The 25,841-nt window shown below is 34.0% G+C and overlaps 2 protein-coding genes across 3 annotated transcripts in view; both read left to right on the plus strand.

Moving 5' to 3' along the window:
• The first annotated feature begins 13,621 nt into the window (after nucleotides 1–13,621).
• Nucleotides 13,622–24,485, plus strand: LOC142241982 (uncharacterized). 2 transcript variants are annotated; one of them, XM_075313880.1, is made up of 2 exons: nucleotides 13,622–13,745; nucleotides 21,995–24,485. In XM_075313880.1, the coding sequence occupies exon 2, from the start codon at nucleotides 22,437–22,439 to the stop codon at nucleotides 22,950–22,952; it is 516 nt and encodes a 171-aa protein (XP_075169995.1). In that variant the 5' UTR covers nucleotides 13,622–13,745; nucleotides 21,995–22,436; the 3' UTR covers nucleotides 22,953–24,485. The 2 variants fall into 2 exon arrangements, with proteins under 2 accessions (XP_075169995.1, XP_075169996.1); XM_075313881.1 differs by having other exon boundaries at nucleotides 13,627–13,710.
• Nucleotides 24,122–25,841, plus strand: part of Hr3 (nuclear hormone receptor 3 ROR-beta) — a 42,831-nt gene continuing 41,111 nt past the window's right edge. Inside the window, exon 1 of the mRNA XM_075313879.1 lies at nucleotides 24,122–24,616. Coding sequence (XP_075169994.1) covers nucleotides 24,490–24,616 — 127 coding nt within the window. The 5' untranslated portion in view covers nucleotides 24,122–24,489. The remainder of the gene's footprint in view (nucleotides 24,617–25,841) is intronic.

Below are 25,841 nucleotides of genomic sequence, written 5' to 3' on the forward strand. Positions count from 1 at the left end.
CCATTCGGTTGCTTAGGCTGGTGTGTATCAGTGTTTCTCCAGTTAAGTTGAGAATCTCTTGGTTGCTTTATTCTACACCCCCGGTGTCCCTTCTCAAATGCCATGCCATTTACTTTATGTTCACAGTTGTCCATTGCTATTCTAGTTCTTAGCTGCTTGGTGAGATTTTAACTGGCAGAAAGTGGGACGCCTGAGAGTTGCCGCTACATCGCACATCATCTGCTAGAAAGGTGAATAGCCGGCAAATAGATGTAGCCAAAGCGGTTTATTGCGATTTTTTTGTTTGTATTCTTTCAAGTTTTCTACCGTTGGACTTTTTTCGTTTCTTCATAAAGTTGAGCACTACTAACACAGAACTGGAGACGAGGACGGTTATTATCAGAATTACCGCTATCTTGGCACACAACAACACTCACTATATTCTGTTGCTGTTGGGTTGGGGGAGGGGTGCTGTTGGCCAAGGCATTAGCGGTATAGTGGAGTATACGGTGTTGTCGTCACTTGTAAAGCTGCTTTATCTTCTTTACCTCAATTTGCAACTTCACTTGTGTGGAAGTGTGGATGATAGGTAAGCCAGAGCCAACATCGAACCATCCATTTAAGTTGCCATCCGCAGTTATGCGATAATGAAGGTGTCTATCATTAATTGAAATATTTTTTTCGGAGGCAGAGTACCGTTTGACTAATGACTCGAGACATTTCACCGATATTTTTCCCCCAACTAAGAAGGCGTACATCAGCGTCATTATTTCACTCAAAACTCGGCCAAATATGGAAACAGTTAGAGTTGGCTAAAAAATTAGAAACAGAATACGATTGTTCAATATTTGGAGATTTTGTTAACATACACACACACAGAAAAAATATTTTTTGTCTTCAAACACGAAATTAATTGTTCCAAATAACTTTTAATTGAAATATCGTCAATCACAGAGATGATAGTATCAATCACCAAAGTCAATTGAAAAAGTAATTACTCCAATTAAAAAATTAATTGATGTAATTAATTTTTGTGATTGATTTTTGTTTCAATTAAAAAATTTGTTCAATCAAATAAATTTTTAATTGGATATCTTTTAAAATTCAATTTAAAATTTTAATTGGAAAATTTTTGGTGATATTTTTTTTCTGTGCAGAGATAAAAATGTCTTTTAAATGAAATTATGTCTGACTGTATGTCGTCATATTAAGTAGTCATCAGAGATGGTCGGTATCAAACTTTTTTAGGTTTGCGACTGTCGCAAAGTTGTAAACGTCTTAAACGTCACATACGCGTCGTAAATGTATAAAAAATAACAAACGTCACAAACTCAAAATACTACAATCGCGTCAGGTGGACAGGAAATTAGATGATATCCAAAATGACGATATGTTCGAAGAATTTTTATTTCTCAGTAATGTTCATAAAACTATTAATGGATTTAGGAAAAATAGACTATAGAATAGATTTATTTTAATGGGAGACATCAAGCCAAAATTACTATATCCTACTCGATGATGTAGTAAGCGTTAAATTTGTACCCGCTCATAATTAACCTTCCACAAATTTCTGCAGAAACTGGCAGCGAAGAAGAACCACTACTTAATTCTTGTATAAGTGAACTGACGTTTAGAGAGAATATTATAAATTCACTTTTTGACATATTAGTGCCAATTTCCACACTAATTAAAAATTTCAAAACTCTAGCAATTCATTCGCTGATGCAGCAAAAGCTTGTTTGAACATTATGGACCACGCAAAACCCGAAAAAATTGAAGTTGCGAATGTGAGATGTAAAACTAGTTGAATTTTTCAATAAATACAATGTAACAGCATAGTTTTTGCATCCCTTTTATCGGGGAGCCAAACTTAATTACATTAAAAAATGTTAAATATTTCTTTGGCCAAAAGGTTTACGACTTTTGCGACATACGTATTATACCGTCGAAAATGTATGTCGCAAAAGTCACAGTTTGCGACAGGCCAACCCTGGTAGTCATCTAAGTAGTGAAACATTTTATTCTGTTGCCGAAAAAGTTAATTATCCCAATGAAATATTTTGTTATATTAATGAAGGTTGTTATGTGTTAAGATAGCTGAAGAGAGCAATCTTTCGAATCTGAACTGAATTGATCCAGCTCCATTCGACCCATGAAACAAATGTCATTCAAGTGTAATGTAATATTCTCAAGGGATATTTCATTAAATTTGACTCATCAAAATTGTTTAATAATAATAATGAAATTTTTTCTTTAAGGCAAAGAAAACATTCCTTAATGCTATGAAATGTTTCGTTATTGAGTAAACAATCATCAGAGTAAATAAGATTTTCGTTGTATTTATGTATTTATTTGTTGGCTCTATTTTAATGACAAATTTCGTAGATATTACGAAGATTTCTCTGTCATTGATCTCTAGTGGGTGTTCCAATATTTTAAAACTTAACTATAGCAAGAGTATAACAGCCCTATAAAACTTAAGATCCATTATCCTCTTCCCTTGCCTGCCATTGTTCTAGATGGGACAAACGGAATCCTTTCGATTTTCTCGTTTCTGTTGCATCCTGACGGCACGTCACACTGTATGACGCTCACATGGTGGTTTCACAATTCTATGTTAAGCTCAATGGCAAGGGACCCCCTTTTTTATATGTGCAGATTCCTTTCATCTTTAACTATTCCAAGATCTTGAGTAATCAGCTAATTTTTATGCAAGAGTTTCTGCAATTAAGGGCTAATTATTTGAAGTTGGTGGTCATTTTCATTTTGAGGATTTTGAAATGGGACAGTTGTAGCCATTAGCAATGGATCAGTGCGTGTGGATGTGTTTGTGACATGTATGTCAAAATTCGAATCGTAGATTCCATGGAAAAGGAAATTGAACTGTGAGCAATGACCAGGGGCCTCGTGTATATGCATCGTCTGGCCATATAAACATCCGCCAGACCATAGGATCGCACTAAAGTTGACTAAATGTGCCAACTAGTGAATGGCCAGACATGAATATGTGCTCATTTGTAATATTTTGTATTCACAAAATTAGTTTATTGCCACCGACATCAACACCACCGCTGCCACAGCCACAGCCACATCCCCCTCCCTAATGACCCATAGAAGTGAACACCACCGACAAAAAACAACAACAACAAGCAGTCATTACAACAATGGACCTTTGTAACGTGAAAAAAAAAAAAACGAAAGAAATCCCCCGAAATCTTTATCTAAAAACATTCAGCATTTCCACCAAGAGATTGAAATACTACTCCGTTTTGGAATGGAGTTGGATTGACTGGAGCTGAGTCAAGTCGAGTGGATGATTTGATGGTAGTTTTGGCCATTGGCAGTTTGCTGGATATTTGGCGTTTACTACTAAGTTTTGTTCAAAGAATTGTTGCTGTTGCATTTGTTGTCGTTGTTGTTGTTGTTGTTGTATTTATTGTATGCCGTAGAGATGTTGGTCTATTGGTCGGTCATTATTATTTCACTGCTTGGTATTTGCTCATATGGCCCTGAACGTGGTCGTTGGACTTGGCGAATTTTCGCTGTTGTTGTAGTTTCATTCACTCCGACGTCAACGTTGCTGCTGTATTTTTTCGCTTTTTTCTCGAAGGAAATAAAGAAAAAACACAACAACAACAACAATTCACAGCATTTCACAATTTTTGGATGGATGGATTATTACAGAAATATGTGTTGTTTGTTGTTTTTTGCTCTTGCTGGTGAGCTAGCTCAAATAAGCAAACAACAAAAATGTCAATGTTTTTGTTGTTGGTCTTTTTTTTGCACTATCACCTTTATTATGGTCATAACGAGTTGAGCATTGTTGCTGTTGCTGTTGTTTGTTGTTGTTGTAGTTTCGCTATTTTCGCTGAGATACACACATCTGAAAGTTTCCAATGAACTGTGTTAATGTGTTTCTTGTTGCCTTTGTTGTTGTTGTTAACCCCAACGGGAGAGATTTCGTAACATTAAAAATATGCAAAATTAATTCAGAAAAAAAACAAACGAAATAAAATTAAAATTTATGAAGAAGAAGAAAGGAAAGAAACACAACTTTGCAAACTCCAAACAAAACACCACACACATAATTCGATTTTAGCAAAAGTCCATCCATAGAGATAATTGCTCCTATGATTTCATAAAGACACCTCCCCCCGCCCCTTCATCCGGTGGTACATACGAACATGTGCACACATACACGCATGCGAAATTAGATAATATCCCATAGATTGGATTGATTGAATGGAAACCAAATGGCATGGCTTGGCATGGATGATGTTATAGACCAAGATGGAAGATGATGTTGCTGTTGCTGTTGCTGTAGTGCCATGGTCTATGCTGCTATCGCCCGTTTCTTTATGTTGTCCATTTGTCTTCTTGCAATGCAGCATATTTATGATGATGGTGGTGACTTGGTTGTCTGTCCCCCTAACAAGAGTTTAACGCCGTGTGAATATGGCCCCAACATGCCATTGATTGCCAAAATTAAAAACAAAATATCCGAATATTGGTCAATAGTGCAAAAAATTGTGTCTATAATTTTTTGCCTTCGTCGTTGTTGTTAGTGCCATTGACTTAATTTAGTCTGACCAACTGATATCCATAGAAATCGCAACAATATCGACGTGGAAATTATTTCGGCGCTTATTACTAATGATCTTTCACTTTAGTCATCGGTCAAGAAACTGCGATTTGTCAATCGACCTCTCCAAGGTCTCTGCGTCCAACTGCATGCATGATTAGAGCAATCACTTGTTGTGTTGAGAGTATGCAAAATTTATTGCCAAAATTTGGCCAATATTGAAGGCAGTCGTCAACAAAATCCCTAGCTATTCGTTGAAGGTAAATGGAGGGCAGCATCTCTTTCTTTCAATTAGAAAGTGAATCGATTAAGAGGTTAACAAGTGTATGTAGTGCTGGTTTTTGGTTGAATTAATAATTTTTATGGATCCAAAGCAATGTTCATATTGGATAAATTCGGTCTTCTGTATAATGAAATGCAAAATCTATAAACTTTTTTAATTCATTTTTTTTTCATATGAAAAATGTGTAATGGCGTTTTCGATTGGAATAAAAAGTGCAACATGCAACTCGAAATTGATTGCAAAATATTAGGAACAAAAAAGTCAGTTGTTAAATTGATGCTAAAATTAACTTATATATTGCCATAACATTTTTGTATCCTTCACCACTACTGTGGTACAGGGTATAATAAGTTTGTGCATTTGTACACTGAAAAAACAGTGAACCCACCAGGAAGAAAATTTTGATTAATTTTAGAAAATTTTGAATAGTTTTAGAAATTTTTAACTAAACAGTATTACAAGCGCTGTCATCACGCCGATATCACAAAAATAAGTAAATATTTTTCGACAAATTCAAGAAAATTTATTAGACATAAATAATTTTTTTCACTTTTTAAAGAAAATTTTGCAGTTTGAAGGAAAAAATTGGAGTTCAAAATTGCAAAAATGTCTTTAGTGACATACGAAGTTCATGATGGACGCGGTTGTAGTAAAATTTACAAATTTAAAGAAATAATGAACTATTTTGTGAGAAGTACGAATTTAGTAAAATTTTTTACTTCATTTGTGTATAATTTTTCCCCGTCTTTTAGTTCATTTAACTAACGTACGAAAAAAATTATTAGAGTAAATGAAACTTTCTCCAAATATAATAAATTCATGAACAAAAATATAGTTAAATTGGCTTTAGTGAAATAGTGAGTTCACTTTTTTTTGAGTGTATGTAACGCCAAGAAACGCCAAGTATGTAACGCTTAGAATTAAATTCTGAGTCGATTTAGCGATGTCCGTCGGTCTGTCTGTCTGTCCGTCCGTCCGTCCGTCTGTCTGTATATGTAATTTTGTGCACAAAGTACAGCTCGCAATTTAAGTCCGATCGTCCTCAAATTTGGCATAGGGCCGTTTCTTGGGACAGAGACAATCGCTATTGGTTTTGGAAAAAAATCGGTTCAGATTTAGATATAGCTGCCATCAGCGTTGCCAGAATTGTTTCACAAAAAACCGCTAGATTTGTCCAAAAAACTAGCCAAAAAAAGCTAAAAATTTTAAAAAATAGCTAGAAAAAAAAGCTAAAATTTTTTGTATCAAAAGTCACATTTTTGATTGAAATTTAACAAACTTAAAGGCTTTATTTCACTTATAATGCATATCATTTTAATTGTATTCATTTTAATTCAATTTCTGTGAGACTGTAAGAAAATCTAAGTCATATTAGCTCTGTTTGCGTATTCGATTACTATCACAAGTTTTTACTGGAAGTCCTTCGTTTATATTTCCTAGTAAAAACATTTTTCCCAGTAAACTTGCAATTGTCAGCTGGTTAATCATCAACAAGTCCAATGTGCGATATATTGCAGAATGTCACATAGAACTGCATTAGAAAATATCAATATATTTCGTTTTAACTGAATTAATGATAAGTTCGTGAACGTGTACACTTCTCCTAATATTACCCAAGAGAATAAAACCCATTCTTACTGTCTTGCAAGTTTATATTGAATAATTTTTATTCGTAAATGTAAATCCATTCCATTAATATATAGCAGATTTGTTTTGATCCTATCACTACCAATTTTTTATTGAGTTGTTTTGATGTTAAAAAAAATAATTCCACATTCAAAACTTTATTTCCTTAATTATTTCTATGTTCGGTTCCAAAGATTTTGTACACTAATGATTTTGGTATTGATTCCGAGTCAAATTTGAATTTATTCGTTTTTTCACTTTTTTCTTCATGAGCTATCACAGTGCTTTAAAAACGTGCTAACGACAACTTAAATTTCCAAATTCAGACTCGACTTTAAGTAGAAATTATTCTATGTATACGTTTTTAAAATAAAATGTTGAAAAACCTCCTCTATTTTTGAACGCTATTTTGGTTTGTGGTCATGATACAAAAACTCCACAAATTTAAAGACTATTTCATTAATTTTAAGAATTTTTAGAATTGACCCTAGCCTTCTTTCATGAAAAGATACCCATTTTTAAGTTGAATCACTTAACTATAAGGACAAAACGACTTTATCGGCTTTTGGACAAGGAAAACAGTTTATATAAGAGAAATTCACAAATGCTATTATAACCAAAATTCGCGTTCGTATTTTAAGGACATGAAATCTTTGGCCTCACCACAATATTTTGTCAGTGTACAAAGCAATTCACATTCCTAATAATTTACTGACAGTTTATATAAGGAATTTGGATGGTAATAGTAGATTTAAAGTTTACGATAACTTTTATGAATACGAGGAAAAAAACTTTACAACAAGGTGTATTTGGTTCAAAAATGCCCGGAATAATTATTAATGTTTCAATTGAGCTTTGAAATATGTGGAAAAGTTTATTCTGGCAGCAAGGCTTAGATAAAAACGAAGTTTTATCCATATTTCAATAGGAACATGTCGAAAATAAAAAAAGCCAAAAATAGCTAAAAGGGTCATGAAAAAAAGCCAGAAAAAAAGCTAAAAGCTAAATGCATTTTTTTCCCGCTAAACGTCTTCAAAAAAAGCCAAATCTAGCGGGAAAAAAGCTAAATTGGCAACGCTGGCTGCCATATATATTTATCCCCGATTTGGTCATAGTGAGGGTGTTTATCAACCGATTTTCTTGAAATACCGTACATCCAAATATTTTATGAATTTCGAAAATACTGCAAAATATCATCCAAATCGGTTCAGATTTAGATATAGCTCCCATATATATCTTTCGTCCGATTTAGACTCAAATGACCACAGAAGCCAAAGTTTACTACCGATCTTCGTGAAATTTTGCACAGAGGGTAGAATTGACATTCTACCAATGCTTGGTAAATTTGATTGAAATCGGTTCAAATTTAGATATAGCTCCCATATATATCTTTCGTCCGATTTGAACTTATATGGCCACAAAAGCCAGAGTTTTGCCGTGATTTGCTTCAAATTTTGCACAAGGGGTATATTTAACAGTATCGTTAAGTGTGTCAAATTTTGTTTAAATCGGTTGAGATTTAGATATAGCTCACATATATATCTTTCGCCCGATTTGGACTTATATGGTCTCAAAAGCCCGAGTTTTGCCCTGACTTAATTCAAATTTTGCACAAGCGGTACTTTTAACGATACTATTGTATGTGCCAAATATGGTCAAAATAGATTCAGATTTAGATATAACTCCCATATATATCTTTCGTCCGATTTGAACTTATATGGCCTCAAAATCCAGGGTTTTGCCGTGATTTGCTTCAAATTTCGCACAAGGAGTACGTTTAGTAATATCGGTAATTATGCCAAATTTGGTTGAAATCGGTTCAGATTTAGATTTGGCTCCCATATATATATGGCTCGCATAGATAGCAGAGTTATTATTCTAACTATACATGTCAAATTTAGTCAAAATCGGTTCAGATTATATATAGCTCCCATATATACGTACACCAGAGTTGGGGAAATATGGTAGACTGTTACACATTTTAGACCCATTTTCAATGGAAGTTTCCTCCAATTAACTGGATAGTGTCAGCCGATTTAAATTTTAATTGTAGAGATTGTGTAGAAGTAAAAAAATTGTCACCTTGATATAGCTTCCAGCAAATGTGAAGTAGTTGAGATGGTAACACAAATTTTGGCCTACATAGGGGTGAAGGGTATAATATAGTCGGCCCAGCCCGACTTTAGACTTTACTTACTTGTTTTGATTAAGGTTATTTCTAAAATTTTGTAAGAAATTTTCCCCATGTCAACAAATGTTTCGTCTCAAAAATTTTTTGAACTAAATGCCAGTAAAATTTCAATGACATACAAATAAGTTCAATGCTAACAAAAGCAGAAGAAGTTTTCGGTACACTTTTCAAAAGTAGTAAGAGTGAACTACTACCGAGTGGTTAAAATGGTAATGGTCTGCGCCTAAGATTTTTTCTTAATTTTTAGTTCGTGTTAGCTTTTCGGGAAGAATGCATTTCGTAAATGGTTCTTAAAAGTTCAAAAATGTCAGAAAATATTCATTAACTTAATTAATCTCAAAATTTGGAATACAATTTGGTTCAATTTACGCAGTTTTGGTTTCATTTTCCCCATAACATAGTTTATTTTTTTTGTAGGAAATGCCACTAATCATTGAAATTTGTTAATTGAAGTTTTGGCAGATATTTTCATACGACCAAATTCACTGTTCATTATTATACCCACCACCATAGAATGGTTATGGGGGTATAATATGTTTGTCATTCCGTTTGTAACCCATCGATATATCCGACTGCCTATTAAAATAACGCTACAATGTACAATAATGAAGCTATCTTGCTGAAATTTTGCATAAACTCATATTTTGTATGAAGGCAGGACATGTTCAAAGATGGGCTATATCGATATAGATATTGACATAGCCCCCATATAAAGCGACCCCCCGATCTGGGTTCTTGAGCATCTAGATATCCCAATTTTCATCCGATTTACCTGAAATTGCAAATCTAGAGGTACTTTTGGTCCATAAACAAGTGTGCCGAAAATGGTGTGAATCAGTCAATGTTTGGTATAGCCCCCATAGAGCCCGATCTCTTTATTTGACTTCTCGGGCTTCTGAAAACGGCAATTTTTATCCGATTTGCCTGAAATTGGAAATCTAGAGGTATTTTAAGTCCGAATATGGTGTGCATCGGTCCATGGTTTTGGTATTTCACCCATATAGACCTATCGCGTGATTTAACCTCTCAAGCGTCTAGATATCCCAACTTTTATCCAATTTGCCTGGTATTTGCAATTTTTATCCGATTTATCTGAAATTCATAATTTAAAGATATTTTAGGTCCGTAAATAGGTGTAGCAAACATGGTGAGGCATAGCCCCATGTGTTAAGTCCCCGATTTTCATGTCTTGGTATATATGTTTGATTGGCAGAGAGCTTAGCAAATCCTCCAGAAATTGTATATATTTTCAAGTAACCCGACGAAGAGTTTTCAAAGGAAACAATTATATTATTTGATTCATGGTGGTGCGTATAAAAACTGGTTTTTAAATAAATTAAAATTGGATCAAAAATAATTTTCTTAAGTTATGTTGATTTCTACACTGACGGGAAGTTTAGCCTTTTTGACACACTCATATGAAATTTCATTCGAAGTGAGCCAATGACATTTGAAGAATATTTCCAATGCAAATGTTCATTAATAGTATGAAATATTTCGTTACCAAGTTTTTTTTTTCTTTGTTACTCTTTATTAATTCGATCTATCTTATCGATATTTAACATTATTCTGAATATATATAAGTATTATATAAAATGGCAAAACCCAGTGGTGTTGCCATATTTACATAAGCTTATTTCTTTTTTTATATCAGACTTGTGAAGCTATGTGAGTAAAGTCTTGTGGAGCCTTTCTATTCAATCTTTTGAAGGTTTCATGATTTATCGGTAAGTTTGATGTCAGTGGATTAGGGTGATTCCTGATTCTACTCTTGTAAGATGTTATGTGGCATGTGATCGTTATTAAGTACAGAACTCATTGTAGCAACGCAAAATTGTTAAATGCTCGTTATCTCAGTAGTTCAAATTCGTATTACTTGTACCGTGATTAAAAACATAGTGTGCCACAATGAGCATTGGTGCAGATTCTGCGATAGGAAACAATGAAAAACATTTCAATGAAAAATGTGACTCCAAATATTTCAATTTCTTTTATATCTCCCTAATATTTACTCTTCCCAAACTAACAAAGTATTCGCGATTTTATTCAATGTCCTCCCTAATTTCTTCGTATTCGTTTACTCTACACACTGGTGTTTGGCCAACATTGATCCTTTCATCCCGCAACCATTCTTCTCATCCATTATTATTGAACATTCCGATTATATTTGGAGCTATCCCTTACTAGGCCAAGAGTGTGATTATTACAATGTTTGTAAATTGTATGTACGATGTAGGTGTGTGTGTGTGTGAGAATGTATGCCTTTGAATGCCCTGTTTACCGAAATTAAAATCAACCATAGTAGGAGAACAACAACATTGGCGAACATGCATGTGCTATTTTTGGGAATCAAACACAAACAAGTGCATTCAACGGCAACTGATGGCTGAAGGCAAACCGCGCATATAAGCATTGCATATATTTAAGAGATGTAAAATGATGCTAGAGCAGAGAGAGGGAGAGAGAGAGCGAGTGAGTGTTACATTGATATATATGCAATTGTTTCTCTTACTAGTAACAGAGAATGCAATCAAAAACAGCTGTTTTCCTGCAATGACATCGCACAATGCGGCAAAGAGCCAATACAGGAGGATGACGAGACAAAAGGGAAACAAAAACACACAATTCACAAAAACTGTGAACGAACTCCGTTGGCAGAGAGAAGACATACCCGAGCATATGACACAACAATTTATGGATACACACACACTCACTGACATGTAATAGTCCAGTGGCACAAAGAGGGTGTAAGAGGACAAGATATTACACTCAAAAAAGGGAGACCCTAATGAAATTCAATTTATGACAACACGTGTGAAAAAAATTTACATTAATTAGATGAATGTAAAAGTCTACGTAAGAAATACAATATAGTTGTACACGATATTGGTAACAAGTAAATGCAGATTATGTTTAAATATTTCTCATGATATTATCGGAATCGCAATAATGTATTTTTCTTATAACGAAAACATCTACTACTTAAATTTGAACTTAGCATTAAACTCTTAGGTTAGGTTAGGTTATGTGGCAGCCCGATGTATCAGGCTCACTAAGACTATTCAGTCCATTGTGATACCACAGTGGTGAACTTCTCTCTTATCACTGAGTGCTGCCCGATTCCATGTTAAGCTCAATGACAAGGGACCTCCTTTTTATAGCCGAGTCCGAACGGCGTTCCACACTCCAGTGAAACCACTTAGATAAGCTTTTAAACCCTCAGAAATGTCACCAGCATTACTGAGGTGGGATAATCCACCGCTGAAAAACTTTTTGGTGTTCGGTCGTAGCAGGAATCGAACCCACGACCTTGTGTATGCAAGGCGCGCATGCTAACCATTGCACCACGGTGGCTCCGGTGGCTAGCATTAAACTCTTGGGTGAAAAATAAATTTAATGTTACATATAATGTATGTATCTCAAAACGTTAATTAAGAATCCGAGAGGCGCAACTCAGGATGTGTGGAATTGCATAGAATTGTTTTAAATTTTTACCACAAGTCCTCAAAATGGGTCATTTTCTTTCATAAAAGTACAGTGCTTTCATGTAACAAAATAATTTGTTGATAACATAAATTTGTGAATAATAAAAGTGTGCGATACTCGTTGTCTAAAAATTTTTGTTTTTTTTTTTATATTCGATGTGGGAAACAACAATGAAAATTAAAACAGAAGTTTTATACAAACATAACGGAAGCTACACCCAAAAAGTATCTTGTTTTCAAAATCATAAATACTTTTATAAATAATCATTGTTCGCTTATCGAGCCTACTTTAAGAAGGTTTAACGGAGTTTTTCTCCACTGGGAGATTGAAAAGAAATAACGAAAAGACGCAACGATGAAACATCGGCACAGAGACACATATACCCAGTCAGCAGTTTTTTGAACCATTGAGTAAAGCACACACAAAAGGAAACAAAACAAATAGCAACAACATCGTAACAGCACATACGAACCCAGCCGTATATGAACGGCACACAGTTCAATGATAATCATAGAGTCTGTAGTACTTGCATGCATTTACTCAGTCTACTGGGGCTAGAGATACCATAGAAACATACACAAGCTGGTTACACACCTCCTCACAATCATAGTAGACTGCGCTGTAGCAGCGTTGGGGAATCTCTCTTATTCATGGCTATTCACAACTCGGTCAGAGATTCTGCCGAAACTAAAAAGAAGAGAATAATTCGTTTTACAAACATTTAAGAGAATATGCTGGGGCTAGTTTACATAGAGTAAGAGAGCCAAATAGAGCGGTGCTATGTCTTTGTCCCGTAAAGTATGTGGAAAAGGCTCGTCCATAACAACAATTTGGCACACATTTACCCAACCAAGATACGAACTCTATCGCTCTTCTTAACTCTCTTAGTGCTCCACGTACTCTCTAGAGATGGGGAAGAGTATGTAATGAGTTTCATGCGGGATCCCTCTGTAAGCAGAGAACGTCGCTGCCTACAATGATTCCATGTTTGTTTGTCTGTCTGTCATCCACCGAGCAGGCAGCAGCGACTCTCTGGCAGTCAGCAACGAAAGCTACGAGCCAACCAACAAAGCAACCCAAACTAATAGCCAACAATGTTGAGGATGGATGAATGGGCTGGCTGAGGCTCGCTGGCTAGATGGATGGAATACAACGAACTCGATAACATTTTGAGGCAGTCTTTGGCTACACTTCGTATTGAGCGTATCGCGGTTATGTTGTTTTGTGTTACACTAGACCGCGTTTCTTCTTCTTCTACTTGTCGGGCCACCACCGCCGCCAACAATCGCCGCCGCCGCCGCACCACCACCACACCAAAAAAGCCACTATCTTTGTCACCATCATTATCATCGTCATCACAAACATCATCGTTCGCAACATCACTACTCGAGCGGCACCATAACAACCATCACTAATTCTCTCCATGCAGTATGTGTCTATGGGATGCATGCCCGCTCGCAAAGCATCATAAAACGGAAAATCTAACGGTTTTAATTAATTCATCACTAATGTCGCCTTAAAACGGACTGTTTCTAATTTACAACAACACCAAAAGTGCACACGGTACAAACTTGATTTGCAACACAAAGTCATCAACGGTTCGTTGTTATTCGAATTGGTTTCTTCGGTATTTTTTTTTATATTTTTTTGTTTTTGGAAAATCTGAAATTTCCCAATGAAGTGTATGGAAAATATTTCTTATTTTGGTGTATCGTATTGGGGGAAAGGGTCTACCAAGAATTTGCCACAGCAACAAAAACAACAAACAACATAGTGGTGCATGACGGAAGTGACGTAATTCCTTCCCCCAATAGTGGACGGATGATTAGAAGAAGAGTGGAAAAAAGAAAGAAACATGTGAAAATAGAAAATGGAAGAAATTTTATCAGAAAATAAATCACAAGAAAAAAAAAACAACAAAAAAGAATTTCAACTTCCTTTTTGTGCTTTCATTGGGGAAAATTAGAAAACAAAACAAAATTCAAAGCGCACGGAAACGGAAATGAAAATTGCAGCAAATCTGCAATGATCAATAGAAACGTCAGCTTTGAAAACAACAATTTACCAAATGTGACAAAATACAAATAAAAGTGCAATAGATTTTGGATAAAGATAAAAATTCGATTTTTCCACCAAATAAAAATAAAAGAAATTAGTGAAAAAATACTTGGAAATTAATTTCAACTAACCAATCACCTAAATGGAATAAAGTGAAATATTTTGATAATTATCAAACTCCACAAATCGTATATTGGATATTTATGGAAAACTTAAAGTTGAAAGCTTAATTAAATAAAATAATGCGAAACTAGTACTAATTGTTACAAATTCCTATCAGAGACTATTAAATATTTTCTCTATTTGGTTTCTTGTGGATAAAATCCTTTGGATCATAATATTGTTTTCTTTTTTTTTTGTCCCAAAATCTCTTTAAAACTGCAGTTTGCCCCATGGATCATGTAAATTGGACTTACTGACTTCTCGCATACATGCATATGCACACATACATAGATAGCTATTTATACCTAAATAGAATTATAAATAAAGCTCTAAGTGCATTTTTAATGTTTGTTAAAGTTTATTCTAAACGATGGTGGTTGGCGATGTATTTTCAGGCATACACTTTGGAAATTTCGTTCATAGCCCCATACATCCACGCACACACACACACCTATTTTGATATGCATGTATGATTACATACAAGATATGGACATACATACATATCTGATAGCGGCTCTTTCTCTGTGTGCTTTAGCTTATATGAAAATTAGAAACAAAAATGAAATGAAACAAAACTATTAGAAAATAATACTCCCCACACTCCTTAGGCTCCCCAAAAACCCCAGAGCTCTCGTTGCCACCCCCTTACCCCACTTGGCTAGTGCTCTTCGTCACACGAGTGGCAAAAAAGCATGTGAGCACACACAATCATTTGAATGAGAAGAGTACCAGCCTTCCTGCCACATGCCACCGAACGACAAAGTGACCGACCGACCGACCGAAAGACCGACTAACGGACGAACAACACCGTCGTCGTAGAGTTGGAGACAAAAACAAATAGACAAACAGTGTTATTATTATTATGATTTGTGTTCTATGATGTATTCGCTTGGTATCTGTGCCTGTGTAAAAGTGAGTCTACGGGGATGTGTGTGTGCGAGTAGTTGTGTTCTACTGTTAGTAGAACAAGTACCTTAACTCAGCATAGGTCATTGGTCTTTTTCGGCGTCAACGAACGACTATCGGTTCTGACTACACAATCGTACACACACTCACTTACAAACAAATGGGTAGGCAAACCATCTCTCACTGTGCCAGCCAAACATACAGCTACTCGGCTAGTCTCAGTTAGTCGGTCGGTCCCCCTAGAAGATGGGGAGCTTAGTTCTGCTAGCGTAACGGTGTCGGAGACCAGCGATGTGCTATGTCTTCCCTGATTCTCTGCCAATGTAGACGTGGGCGCTCATTGCTAGTTGTTTTGAAAAACAAAAAATAACAGTTCTTTTTTTGCCGTTGTTGCTGATGTTCGTCTTCATGCTGTTGGTGATGGGGTTCTGTTCTACAACTACATTGCTGATGTTCATTACATGCAAACCTACTGCTCTTCTCAAAGCCAAAGCGCAAGCGCATTTCTCACCGTAATTTTTTTTCGTTGTTTTTTTCCTGATTTTCCATCTAACGGAAAATTATTACAGTTTCTTTTTAGTTCGTGCTTTGTGTGTTCTTTCCATGCTTAAGACACAAACATACACACAGTCAAAAGAAGACACTCTAACTTCTTGAATGGCTCACAAAGTTCACTGGAGCAAATTTTTTTTGTTGTCGTTAATGTTTATGTGCGGAATATTCACACGCAGGCCGCACACCATAGACATCAGATAATTTTTTTTTACCGTTTTGCGATGTGCAATGAGCCAAACTTCTTTGCCGCCGCACAATCAGCCAAGCATTACTGAAGTAAATGCTGTTATCCCCATGCCCCAAATAATTGGAAAACTCTAATGAACCTCACCTCACGCAAATTGGCTAATGCCTTGTGAATGAAAAATTCCTAGTCTTATTGCCATTATTTGATAGATGGTTTTTTTTTTTGTTTTGGATATTTACAAGGAATGGATTAGGAATCTTTTTGGAGGTTGAATGTCTCTCGAGGATTTACGAAATATTTTATTTGTAATAAACCTCAAATTGAGATCAAATATATAAATTTGGGAATAGAAGATTTTAGACTGAAATCCTTTTATACCAACTGAGAATTCTTGGAAGATTAATTTTCGTTATTGGATGTTTGGACAATAAACAACAACAATAATAAAATGAACAAAAAATTCTTTTTAAATATTATGGGGGCATAAATTCCCCCCATATAGATGTAGTCAGAATAAAGTGATCTTGCTGTGAATGAAAATATAGGCTTATTTTAGAAACATGTAACTAAAATATTTTGCTTATGGCAACAATGATACAATTAATTTATGTTAATACGTTTTGTCAAATTGAAGAGAATTTATTTAAAAATATTAAATTTATTCTGTTGTTGAGGAAAATTTCATATTTTGAAAGCAAAACTGGAATCAAAAATTCTAAAATTGTTCAATTCATCTGTATAGAACATTTTTATCATATTCAGTTGATGTTATTAAAGTAAGCAAAAACTAAATAATAATGTAATGCCAATTTTTTTACTTGACAAAATTTAAGCAAAATCAACTAATTTTCATGAACTAAGTTACATTGGCTACAGATAGTTTCGTTGACTTTTCTCTGAGAGAAGGCTGTAGCTCATAGGAAACCAACAGAGATTATAGATAAAATACCCCAATTTAGATTAAAATTCCTCACAAAACTCCCCAATAAACTTTTGACCAGTTTTCCTGGAAAAAAAAATAAGAAATACGCTCTTCAGTAGAAAATCAGTAATAATTTACAAATTTAAAATAATATACAAGTTTTATTACATCAGCTTGCGAGCTGCAATAAGATCAAGATTTCGAGTAGGAGTTTTGTCATCACCATGAAAGAAAACATTTACTTCTAAACACTCAAATAATAATATCTTCATCGTTTCTATATATGACGTATTATGTTCAAATCAGTGATGAGGGGGCAACAGTTAGATTCGAGTCCTAGCGAAATGATTTCACAATTTTTAAAAAATGCCTTAACCAAGTTGAGTAAAATTATAAATTAGCGCTTGGGTCCCAAAATAAAATCCTTTTCTATTGAAAATGCTCCATTTGATCCGTAAAAATAGAGGAGAAAAGTTTTCGTTTTCAAAGTTTGACGATTCGATGTGCTTCCTTTTTGGTAATGTAGAGAAAACATCCTGTAAACTTGACTTACCATGCTGAACCGAAAAGACTCCCAAATTTTTTAAATTCCGCACCAAGTCCCTAACTCCAAAATTGCGTCCCCAACCAATTTGGACGAAATATACCCAATACTCACAACACTGTTCCCCAGCAATATCGAATGCTTGGAAATAATGACTTATGTTACCATACATAAGATTTTCATGAGTACTGCCACTAAGCGAATACATTTGTTGTTTATTTCTCGCAAACTTTATTGATTGTTCATATCTCGTCCATGCGTTCATTTAACTCCTGGTAACTGCAGAGAAGTACTTTCCTTATAGGACATGCCCTAAACAAACCTGATTTCGATGTAATAGTAAATATTTCGTTTCGCAAAAATATGTTACCTTGGTATTTCACAACCTTTTTTTACCTCATTGTATTTTCGCCAAAATGTTAGCGTCATTCCAAAATTATTGTTAATTCATAATATTGTACAGGATACAGCACCGAAAAGCTATGACAGTGTCCTTGATAGTTTGCAATAAATTTCGAAAATGTTGCACCTTTTTCCCTACCATATCGCCATTAGTTACCTCCAAGATTATTTTTTTTATTTATTTTCTTGGGGAATCCAAGCCGCAAAGCCATATACGGATTCCAAAACTACACAAACATAGCAATAATTACAAATTATAAAAATTATGCGTTTAAAAACTAGAAATTAATAACAAAAATAGTATCAATAAGTGACTAAACAGAATTTGAAACAAACAAATACACATTAATTAAAACAATTAACAAAAAAATTATGAAAATTAGGAAAAAAACTATTAAAAAATATAAATTAAATTATCAATTTAATAAATTAAAAAATAAGAACAATAAAAAAAAAATAAAAAAGTAAGAAAAAACATGAATATATGAGTAAGACAGCAATACTACCATAAAAAGCTAGTAAAGAGACTCAATAAAATAAATAAAAAACATGATATAACATAATACAAACTAAATAAAAACTAAATAAAAAAATATATATATAAATAAATAAATAAAAATTAAACAAATTAATTAAAGAATTTACAGCTACTCAGTAACTAGTCAACATCTGCTAACACAACGTTAGGGATGAGACAATACATGCAGCAAAAAATTAAATTAACATTTAACATAACAAAAAAAAAAACATTACCTGGTAATGAGAGTTTTTGCTGGGAAAATGCTAACTGAACGAGTAATTTGAATTGAAAAATTATTGACTATATTATTTTATGAGTTAATACATTAATATTTGTGAAGAACATCCCATGAGAAATAAAGAGGAAAGTTTTCCTTACCAATGAGTGTAACCTTATTCCATTTTGCATCTCAAAAATAATGGACTGCCCTTTTATTGCCGATTTCATTCTTATACTCGAAATTATTGTCAGCATTTAATCGCCGTTGAGATTTTTAGCTCTTTAGCCATGCCCAGGGCCAAGTTGAATGTCTAATTATAAATCCATAAGAATAAAAATTTGTAACCAGTTTTGATAGAGATTCCAAATTCGACTTTTCTTGATCTTCGATATAGTCTGCTTGTGATTTTCAAATAGAATTTGTAAAATACAAAGTCCCATCAGCTTTCAGTGGCTATTGAAGTCATGAACAAGCGTATGACAGGTATATCTTCTTTCAAAATCGATTTATCTAGTATGAAAACACTTCTCTATATCGATAGGCAGGAATCCATTAAAATGCATCTATAAATTAAAAAGAAACATAAACAAATAAACATATCAAATAAACATAACAAAATCAAATCTAATATTATATGTACACTGAGAAAAGGGAGTATTGAGGCTTTCGAACTCGGCAGACTTTAAGAATTTGCATTAGTTTTTAAGCAATTGCATCTCCATTACTGTCTGTCTCCCTTACGAGGAGGAAATCTTTACGATAAAGCTTAGGCCCATTGTAGCCATTTATCTTTCTCTCTACTTCCTCATTTACTCTTACTTTGAGAAGATTTTCTCTGTAATTTTTCAGTTGCTTGAATTTTCGAATTACTCTTAGCTCAATGTAAGGACGAAATACGATGGGTGTCTCCTATTGAAAATGTTGTTTTTGCCACCACTGCATTAACACGAAGAGAGGGATGAACTAATAGACTAAACCAAAGAGGGAAAAAATCAATGATGACGTATGCAGGCTTTTGTAGCGGGGCGCATAACCAAAACTTGTGTATAACAGTTTTCCATGCCGACAACACTGCCACCAATTTTCAGCAACCCCCCCCCCCCCCCCACCACAACGCCCCATTACCGTTGTCATGCCGCACTAAACCATGCTGTAGTTATTTATATTTCATAATGTAAGTCAGTCGGTACATGGGAATGAATGAATGGCCGCGTAGCCGAGGTATGTATCCAATCCAACCAACCAACCATCCGTGTGTGTTTGGATGTAGGAATCGGTTATTGGATGGATACCGGTATGCAGCAGTGGCAGCTTCAATGTGGTATGCAAAACATCACAGTGTTTTGGGTGTTGTATGAAGGCATCGATACAGGAAGTTGTGTATATTATGACCACTTTTTCCTCACAAAAAAAAGAGAAAAATAAAAAAAAATAATGGAACATGTGTTGCTATTTCATCAAATTTCATCTGGAAAATTAAATCGATGAAATATACATATAAAAACATTTCTTTGAGATGGACAATGGCTTCTTTGACATGCACAGTGACTATAGGGAATGAAAATTGCATAGCAATCATTAACTGTTTTCATTGGGTTAGTGGAAAAAAGCCATATTGACATTTGGAATTGTAATGACAATCAAAAATGAGAATTTTCAAAATAATTTTTATCAAAATAGACTTTTGACAACGGCTTCTTTGACATACACAGCGGCAGTGGGCAAATTCCATAGCAATCATTAACTGTCTTCATTGGGTTAGTGAAAAAAGTGCATTATTATGAAAAGCAAAACGTTTTCAACGTTTGGAAAAAACAATTTTTATAAGAATCGACTTTTTCCACTATTATTGAAAAGCCGACATTTTCATCCGCGACTTTTGACTTTTTTATGTGTTGTTGGGACCAAAAGATCTAAATCACATTACTCTCCCAATATCGTCATTTCGATTTTCGATTTCAAAAGTCGATTAATCGATTTGCTCATTATAAAAAGTCGACTTGTTTCTTTTGACAAACGATCAAGTTCGATTAATCAATTTGACTTGGTTCCCAAAAAATAAAAAGTTGAATTTGTTGATTAGGGGAATCTTGACCAAAATTCGATTAAATAGACCTAGGGTTCTTTGCTACACATGGAGTCTTCATTAAGTACAAAGTTGAAAGTCTTCGTCTTTATTGAACTTGGTGTACACATCATTAAAAGTGGTGTCCTTCGTCAAAGACGAATTTTGTCGAAGCAAAGCCATTCGTTTTTAATGCAAGGAAAATATGATATTTATGGATTAAATAAAGAGTATGCAGAGGGTCGTCGTTTCTCACATTTATGTGAGAGATTTTTTCCAACAGTGGTCAGGTTCGGTCAGTTTCGAGAAGTTCGCACACACAGAGAAAGAGTATGATGAGCCCCTAAAGCAAAATTTTATTTTTGAATGGGAAAAATGGAACTTTTTTGCTAAAACAATGTTTTCTCGCCAAACGAAATGGTTGTCGAAATGCGATACATAATGCCCGAGCAAATAACATGGTTGCGACAAACTTATTTCGTGTTCACTTCCAAAAATAACATTTTGCTTTTGATAACCTCATATTCCTTCTCTGGGTGCAGAATGGGAAGATATAAGGATTTTTGTTGCGCCCATGTCTTCTTGCAATAGGGCTTAAACCCAATCGTCAAATCTAAATGTGATTATGCTAAAGAGGAATAATATTTTACGTTTGTTCATGGAATCCTTGCAAATGGGAGATGGGATGGTGGTAGGTAATTGGTTTCGATGTTGATCTATTTTTAATGTGTACATCTTCCGAAGTCTACTCTTTTTCCATAGTATTTTTACCACAAGAACGTTCATTGTTTGTCCATGAGTCATAGCACTGTGCAAAAGTTTTCCCATTTAGCAGGACCAGCAATAACGACAACAACCATAGAACAGAGGCCGAAGCAGCACAAGAAACATAAGTGTTGTTAAGCTCAATGGGTCATAGAACTTTTCCATTCTCCACCCTTGGTGAAAAGGAAAAAACAAATTAAACAAAAAGGAAATACGGGAAAGCACAGCAGGCTTTTTCTCTTGATTATCGACTATGGTCACGACGATGGCAGAAGGGAGTGGAGGGCATATGCATCCCCAGTGGGGGAGGGATAAAGCAACCACCCACCCCGGGTTGCGAAGTAATGACTACGATGCCTTTATTGATTTCACTGCATAGGGATCATCCCCATTGCAACCACTTGGAAAGCATGAAGAGATTTTCTTTACTGGTTTGAGAATTTAAATCTGGCAAATTTTAAAGAGATTTTGGGTTAAATAGAAAACTCGTTTCACAAATTTCTAATTTTATTGTTTTCGTCTCTCCTTTTTATGAATTTAGTGCTGAAACAAATCAATTCACATTTTTCTAAAAAAATATTTTGTGAATTAGTTTTCATTTCTTTTGTTGGAAAAGAAATTACTTGTGAATACAATGGGATCTTTTGTGAATGTTGCGAATCATAATGCGATGTCAAAGACTAAAAATCATGCAGCAAAATATTGGCACTTAAGGCCTTTGAATTGGGCCTAAGATTTTGGATGCAAACAAAAAACAATAACAACAACATCTGTCCATCATCACAAGTGAATAGAGGAGGGTGTGTGGGAATTTCGTTTGTCTTCTTTAAGCTACTGAACACATATGATGAAATGAAAAAGCCAGACGCTAATAAATGAGAAAGTGAAAGACATAAAACGAGAGAAAGAAAAATAAGAAGAAAAAAACACATACACACACACACAAAGAAATTTTTAGTTTATTACGTTACGAATTCCACCAAATGTCTTCCGGAATAAATTGTCGTGAAATTTTCGTGTTTTTGGATATTTTGATTTGGAATCAAACAAAGCGGAGAAATCGACAAAACAATAATGATAATAATAACAACAACAACAATAACAGCATTACAAATAACACCAACAACAGTAGCGGCAATACAAAAACAACTAGCAGCAACAGTATCGCGACCACTACAACAACCATCAACCTACAACCCAACAAACAAAATTTTTTGAATACCAGCAAGAGCGATGGTAGTAGTGGTACAACTGAGGCCGCAGTGAAAGTGATCAAGTGCAAAAATACGACAACACACAATCAAAACAATAAAACAACTATTACAACATACCATAGCAACAGCAAAAACAACAACACCAGCAGCAGCAACAACAACAATAGAATAACAAAAAATAACGATCAAAGCAATAACGAAAAAGTAAAACTCAATAATAGCCAACAACAAAAGCATTTCGATTTAATGAAAAATCAAATTGAAATCCTCCAAAAATTCAGCTGAAACTTTCTAAATCGCCGGATCTATAAAAACAACACAGAAAAAAAATCACGCTTACCAAATAACAACAAAATACAATTAAAAAAAATCTGAAAAATAGCGTCGTCATTCACTCGTCTCCTTCTAAAGATCTATATTTTAATTCCTCTCGGTTAAAGTTTGGTGAAGAAAAGTGATTATTGTGACAGTTATCTAATTTGTTTTTATTATTCTTTCTCATCTCATGTTTCTGTTGGATGAAAACAAAAGGCAAAAAATAAAGAAAAAGAAAAATTAAACCACAAAAGGCTTTAAAATTTAGAAAAATTATTAAAGGAATATCTATTAAGAAAATTAAAAAAAAAGTAATAATAAATTTATATATATAAATCAGAACAAGTGTCTTAATTACAAAAAATAATAATTATTATAATAGTTATTATAAAAAATTTATAATTAGCCCTAAAGGAAACAAAGAATATTAATTACAACAAAATTAGCATTTTTTAAATAACAAAAAAAAGTATACATACACCATAGTATATCTAAACAAAATTTAACCAAAATTGTACCTATAACTAAAGAATATATATATATATATATATATATATATATATATACGAAAATTAATTAAACCGGAAAAGTAGCTAAATTTTATATACAACAAATATAATAATAATAATAATAACAACAACAACAAAATAGTGGACTGTGATATTAAAAAATTCACATCAGTTATAAAACGAAACTCCTCCTTTCCCATTGAAAACAAAAACTCGATTTGATAAAATTACGCGCTAAATTGGCATCATTTGTTCATCGGTAACAATACACACATAACCTGAGCCTTCTGCCTCCCCCTTCCTCTCTTTCTCTTTCACTACTCTATCAATCATTCACTCTCCCCATCAATTGATCTTCATACAAAGCAACCAAGCAACACAAGTGCAATGTTTAAAGGGCCCCCAAAAAGGCTGCAAATAAAATAAAATTCAACTAAAACAACAACAAACCTAGAAAAAAATTAACCAACAAACATCAAATGTTTCATTTAAACCAACAACAACAATAATAATAGTAATAACAAAATTTAATTATAACAACAAGATTACGTAGAATTTAGCATTTATTTATAAAAAAAACATCAACAATTATAATAAATAATATTATATTACAATACAACAAATACAATTTGTTGTATTTTTTCTACAACATCGCCGTTAATCAAGAAGAAGTAAAACAAAAAACACAAACACTAAAAACATAAAATAAATTTATAGAAAAAACATGCCTTACATATATCCAACAACAACAAAACTTAAAAAGAAAAATTTAAATTAAGTAAAACAAAATAAAACTAATAACGCCGAGCGCATAAAACGCATTTATCAAAGAAAGAAAAACAATTTTCTTACGTTTTACACAACAAAAATTTAAAAAATATACAACAAATACAACAATAACAAAAAGTTAAAAACTCAACTCTTTTGTTTTTTTGGTTCGTTCAACACCCCCTCCACTTGAACACACACAAACAAACAAATAAAAAAAAACAAATATAATGTATACGCAACGTATGTTTGATATGTGGAACAGTGTCACATCCAAACTGGAAGCACACGCAAACACCTTGGGACAAAGTAATGTACAATCACCAGGACAAAACAACTCAAGTGGATCGATAAAAGGTAAACGACTGACTACTTAGACTCTTTCTCACTGCTTAAGGGTGGTGGGATGGTGGTGAGGGTATGGTAACATGGAAGTTTGAGTGCCTCCAAGCCCATCATTACCACCCATCAATCTATCCGTATATTTTTCAATGCGCCCATTTATATGTACACGTACACTTCAATATATGTACTGATGTGCATTTGTATGGGGCATTCATGGCTTCGAAATCTAAGAAAAATACATTTTCTAAATATCCTTCAGAAAAATTTTTAAATATCCTTCAGAATTTTTATTTGTTCATTAACAAATAGTTTTTACAAATGTCCCTGAATATACTGTTATTTTTTATCACAAAAAGTTATTTCCGTTTGTTCCTAGGGTTTGAGGGGAAAACAATATTTAGTTGGATAATTATTCTTTTGTTTAAGATTTTTGTCATTCTTTGCAAAAATAGATAAACATTTTTTAGCTAACCTTAAGTTGCATTAGAACAATATTTCCTTTAAAAGTTAATCAAACATTTATCCACCACTTTGTCCACTTTGTTACTTGATCGTATGATTATGACAAAGAGGAGAGGAGATTTTAACAAATTAGGCTTAGAATAAGTTACTGTATATAAAATTAATAAATTCGTTTAATATTAACTCCAACATTTTATTTTAATTAAACGAAATCAAATTTTTATCATGAAATGGAGCATTTGCTGCGTATCTTTATTCTTGGGTCTTTGGCCCAAGTATTTTCAAGTAATTTTCCTCTTCGTATAAAACAACAAACACAATTCCTCTTCTTAACAATACGTAGTGGCTGTTGGCAGCGGCTTTTCTGGTTTCGTTGTCAACATTACCGAATCAACGTTGAGATCGAACATCGCTAACACCACGCATCGATACCATGTACCGGTCATCAAAACAACACCAACGACATGTTAATTTTTTTTTTTATTTTGCCAAGTTGCCAAATCACAAAACTTACACTAAGCCCTCTTTCACTTGAGCCCGATTGCCCTCTTGCATCAGAGTAATTCATTCTCTCCTACATGTACACGCGACCAAGTACTACTTCATATAAACAAAGCCAAGAGTTGTTGAGTACGTGCGTGAGTCCACGAGCATATGTGTGAGTGTATGTCGTTTAGGGAGAAACGCTTAAAAGTTACCTCAGCAAAAAGTATTGTCAATACATATACGCACACATGGACGCTAACACACGTTACGAAGTAGTGAAAGTCATCAT

This window comes from Haematobia irritans, chromosome 5, assembly GCF_050003625.1.
Source record: "Haematobia irritans isolate KBUSLIRL chromosome 5, ASM5000362v1, whole genome shotgun sequence".
Classification (NCBI taxonomy): Eukaryota; Metazoa; Arthropoda; class Insecta; order Diptera; family Muscidae; genus Haematobia; species Haematobia irritans.

Excerpts from the sequence above, each read along its gene's own strand:
- LOC142241982 (XM_075313880.1), top strand. The coding sequence starts at position 22,437 with ATGTCTTCCGGAATAAATTGTCGTGAAATTTTCGTGTTTTTGGATATT.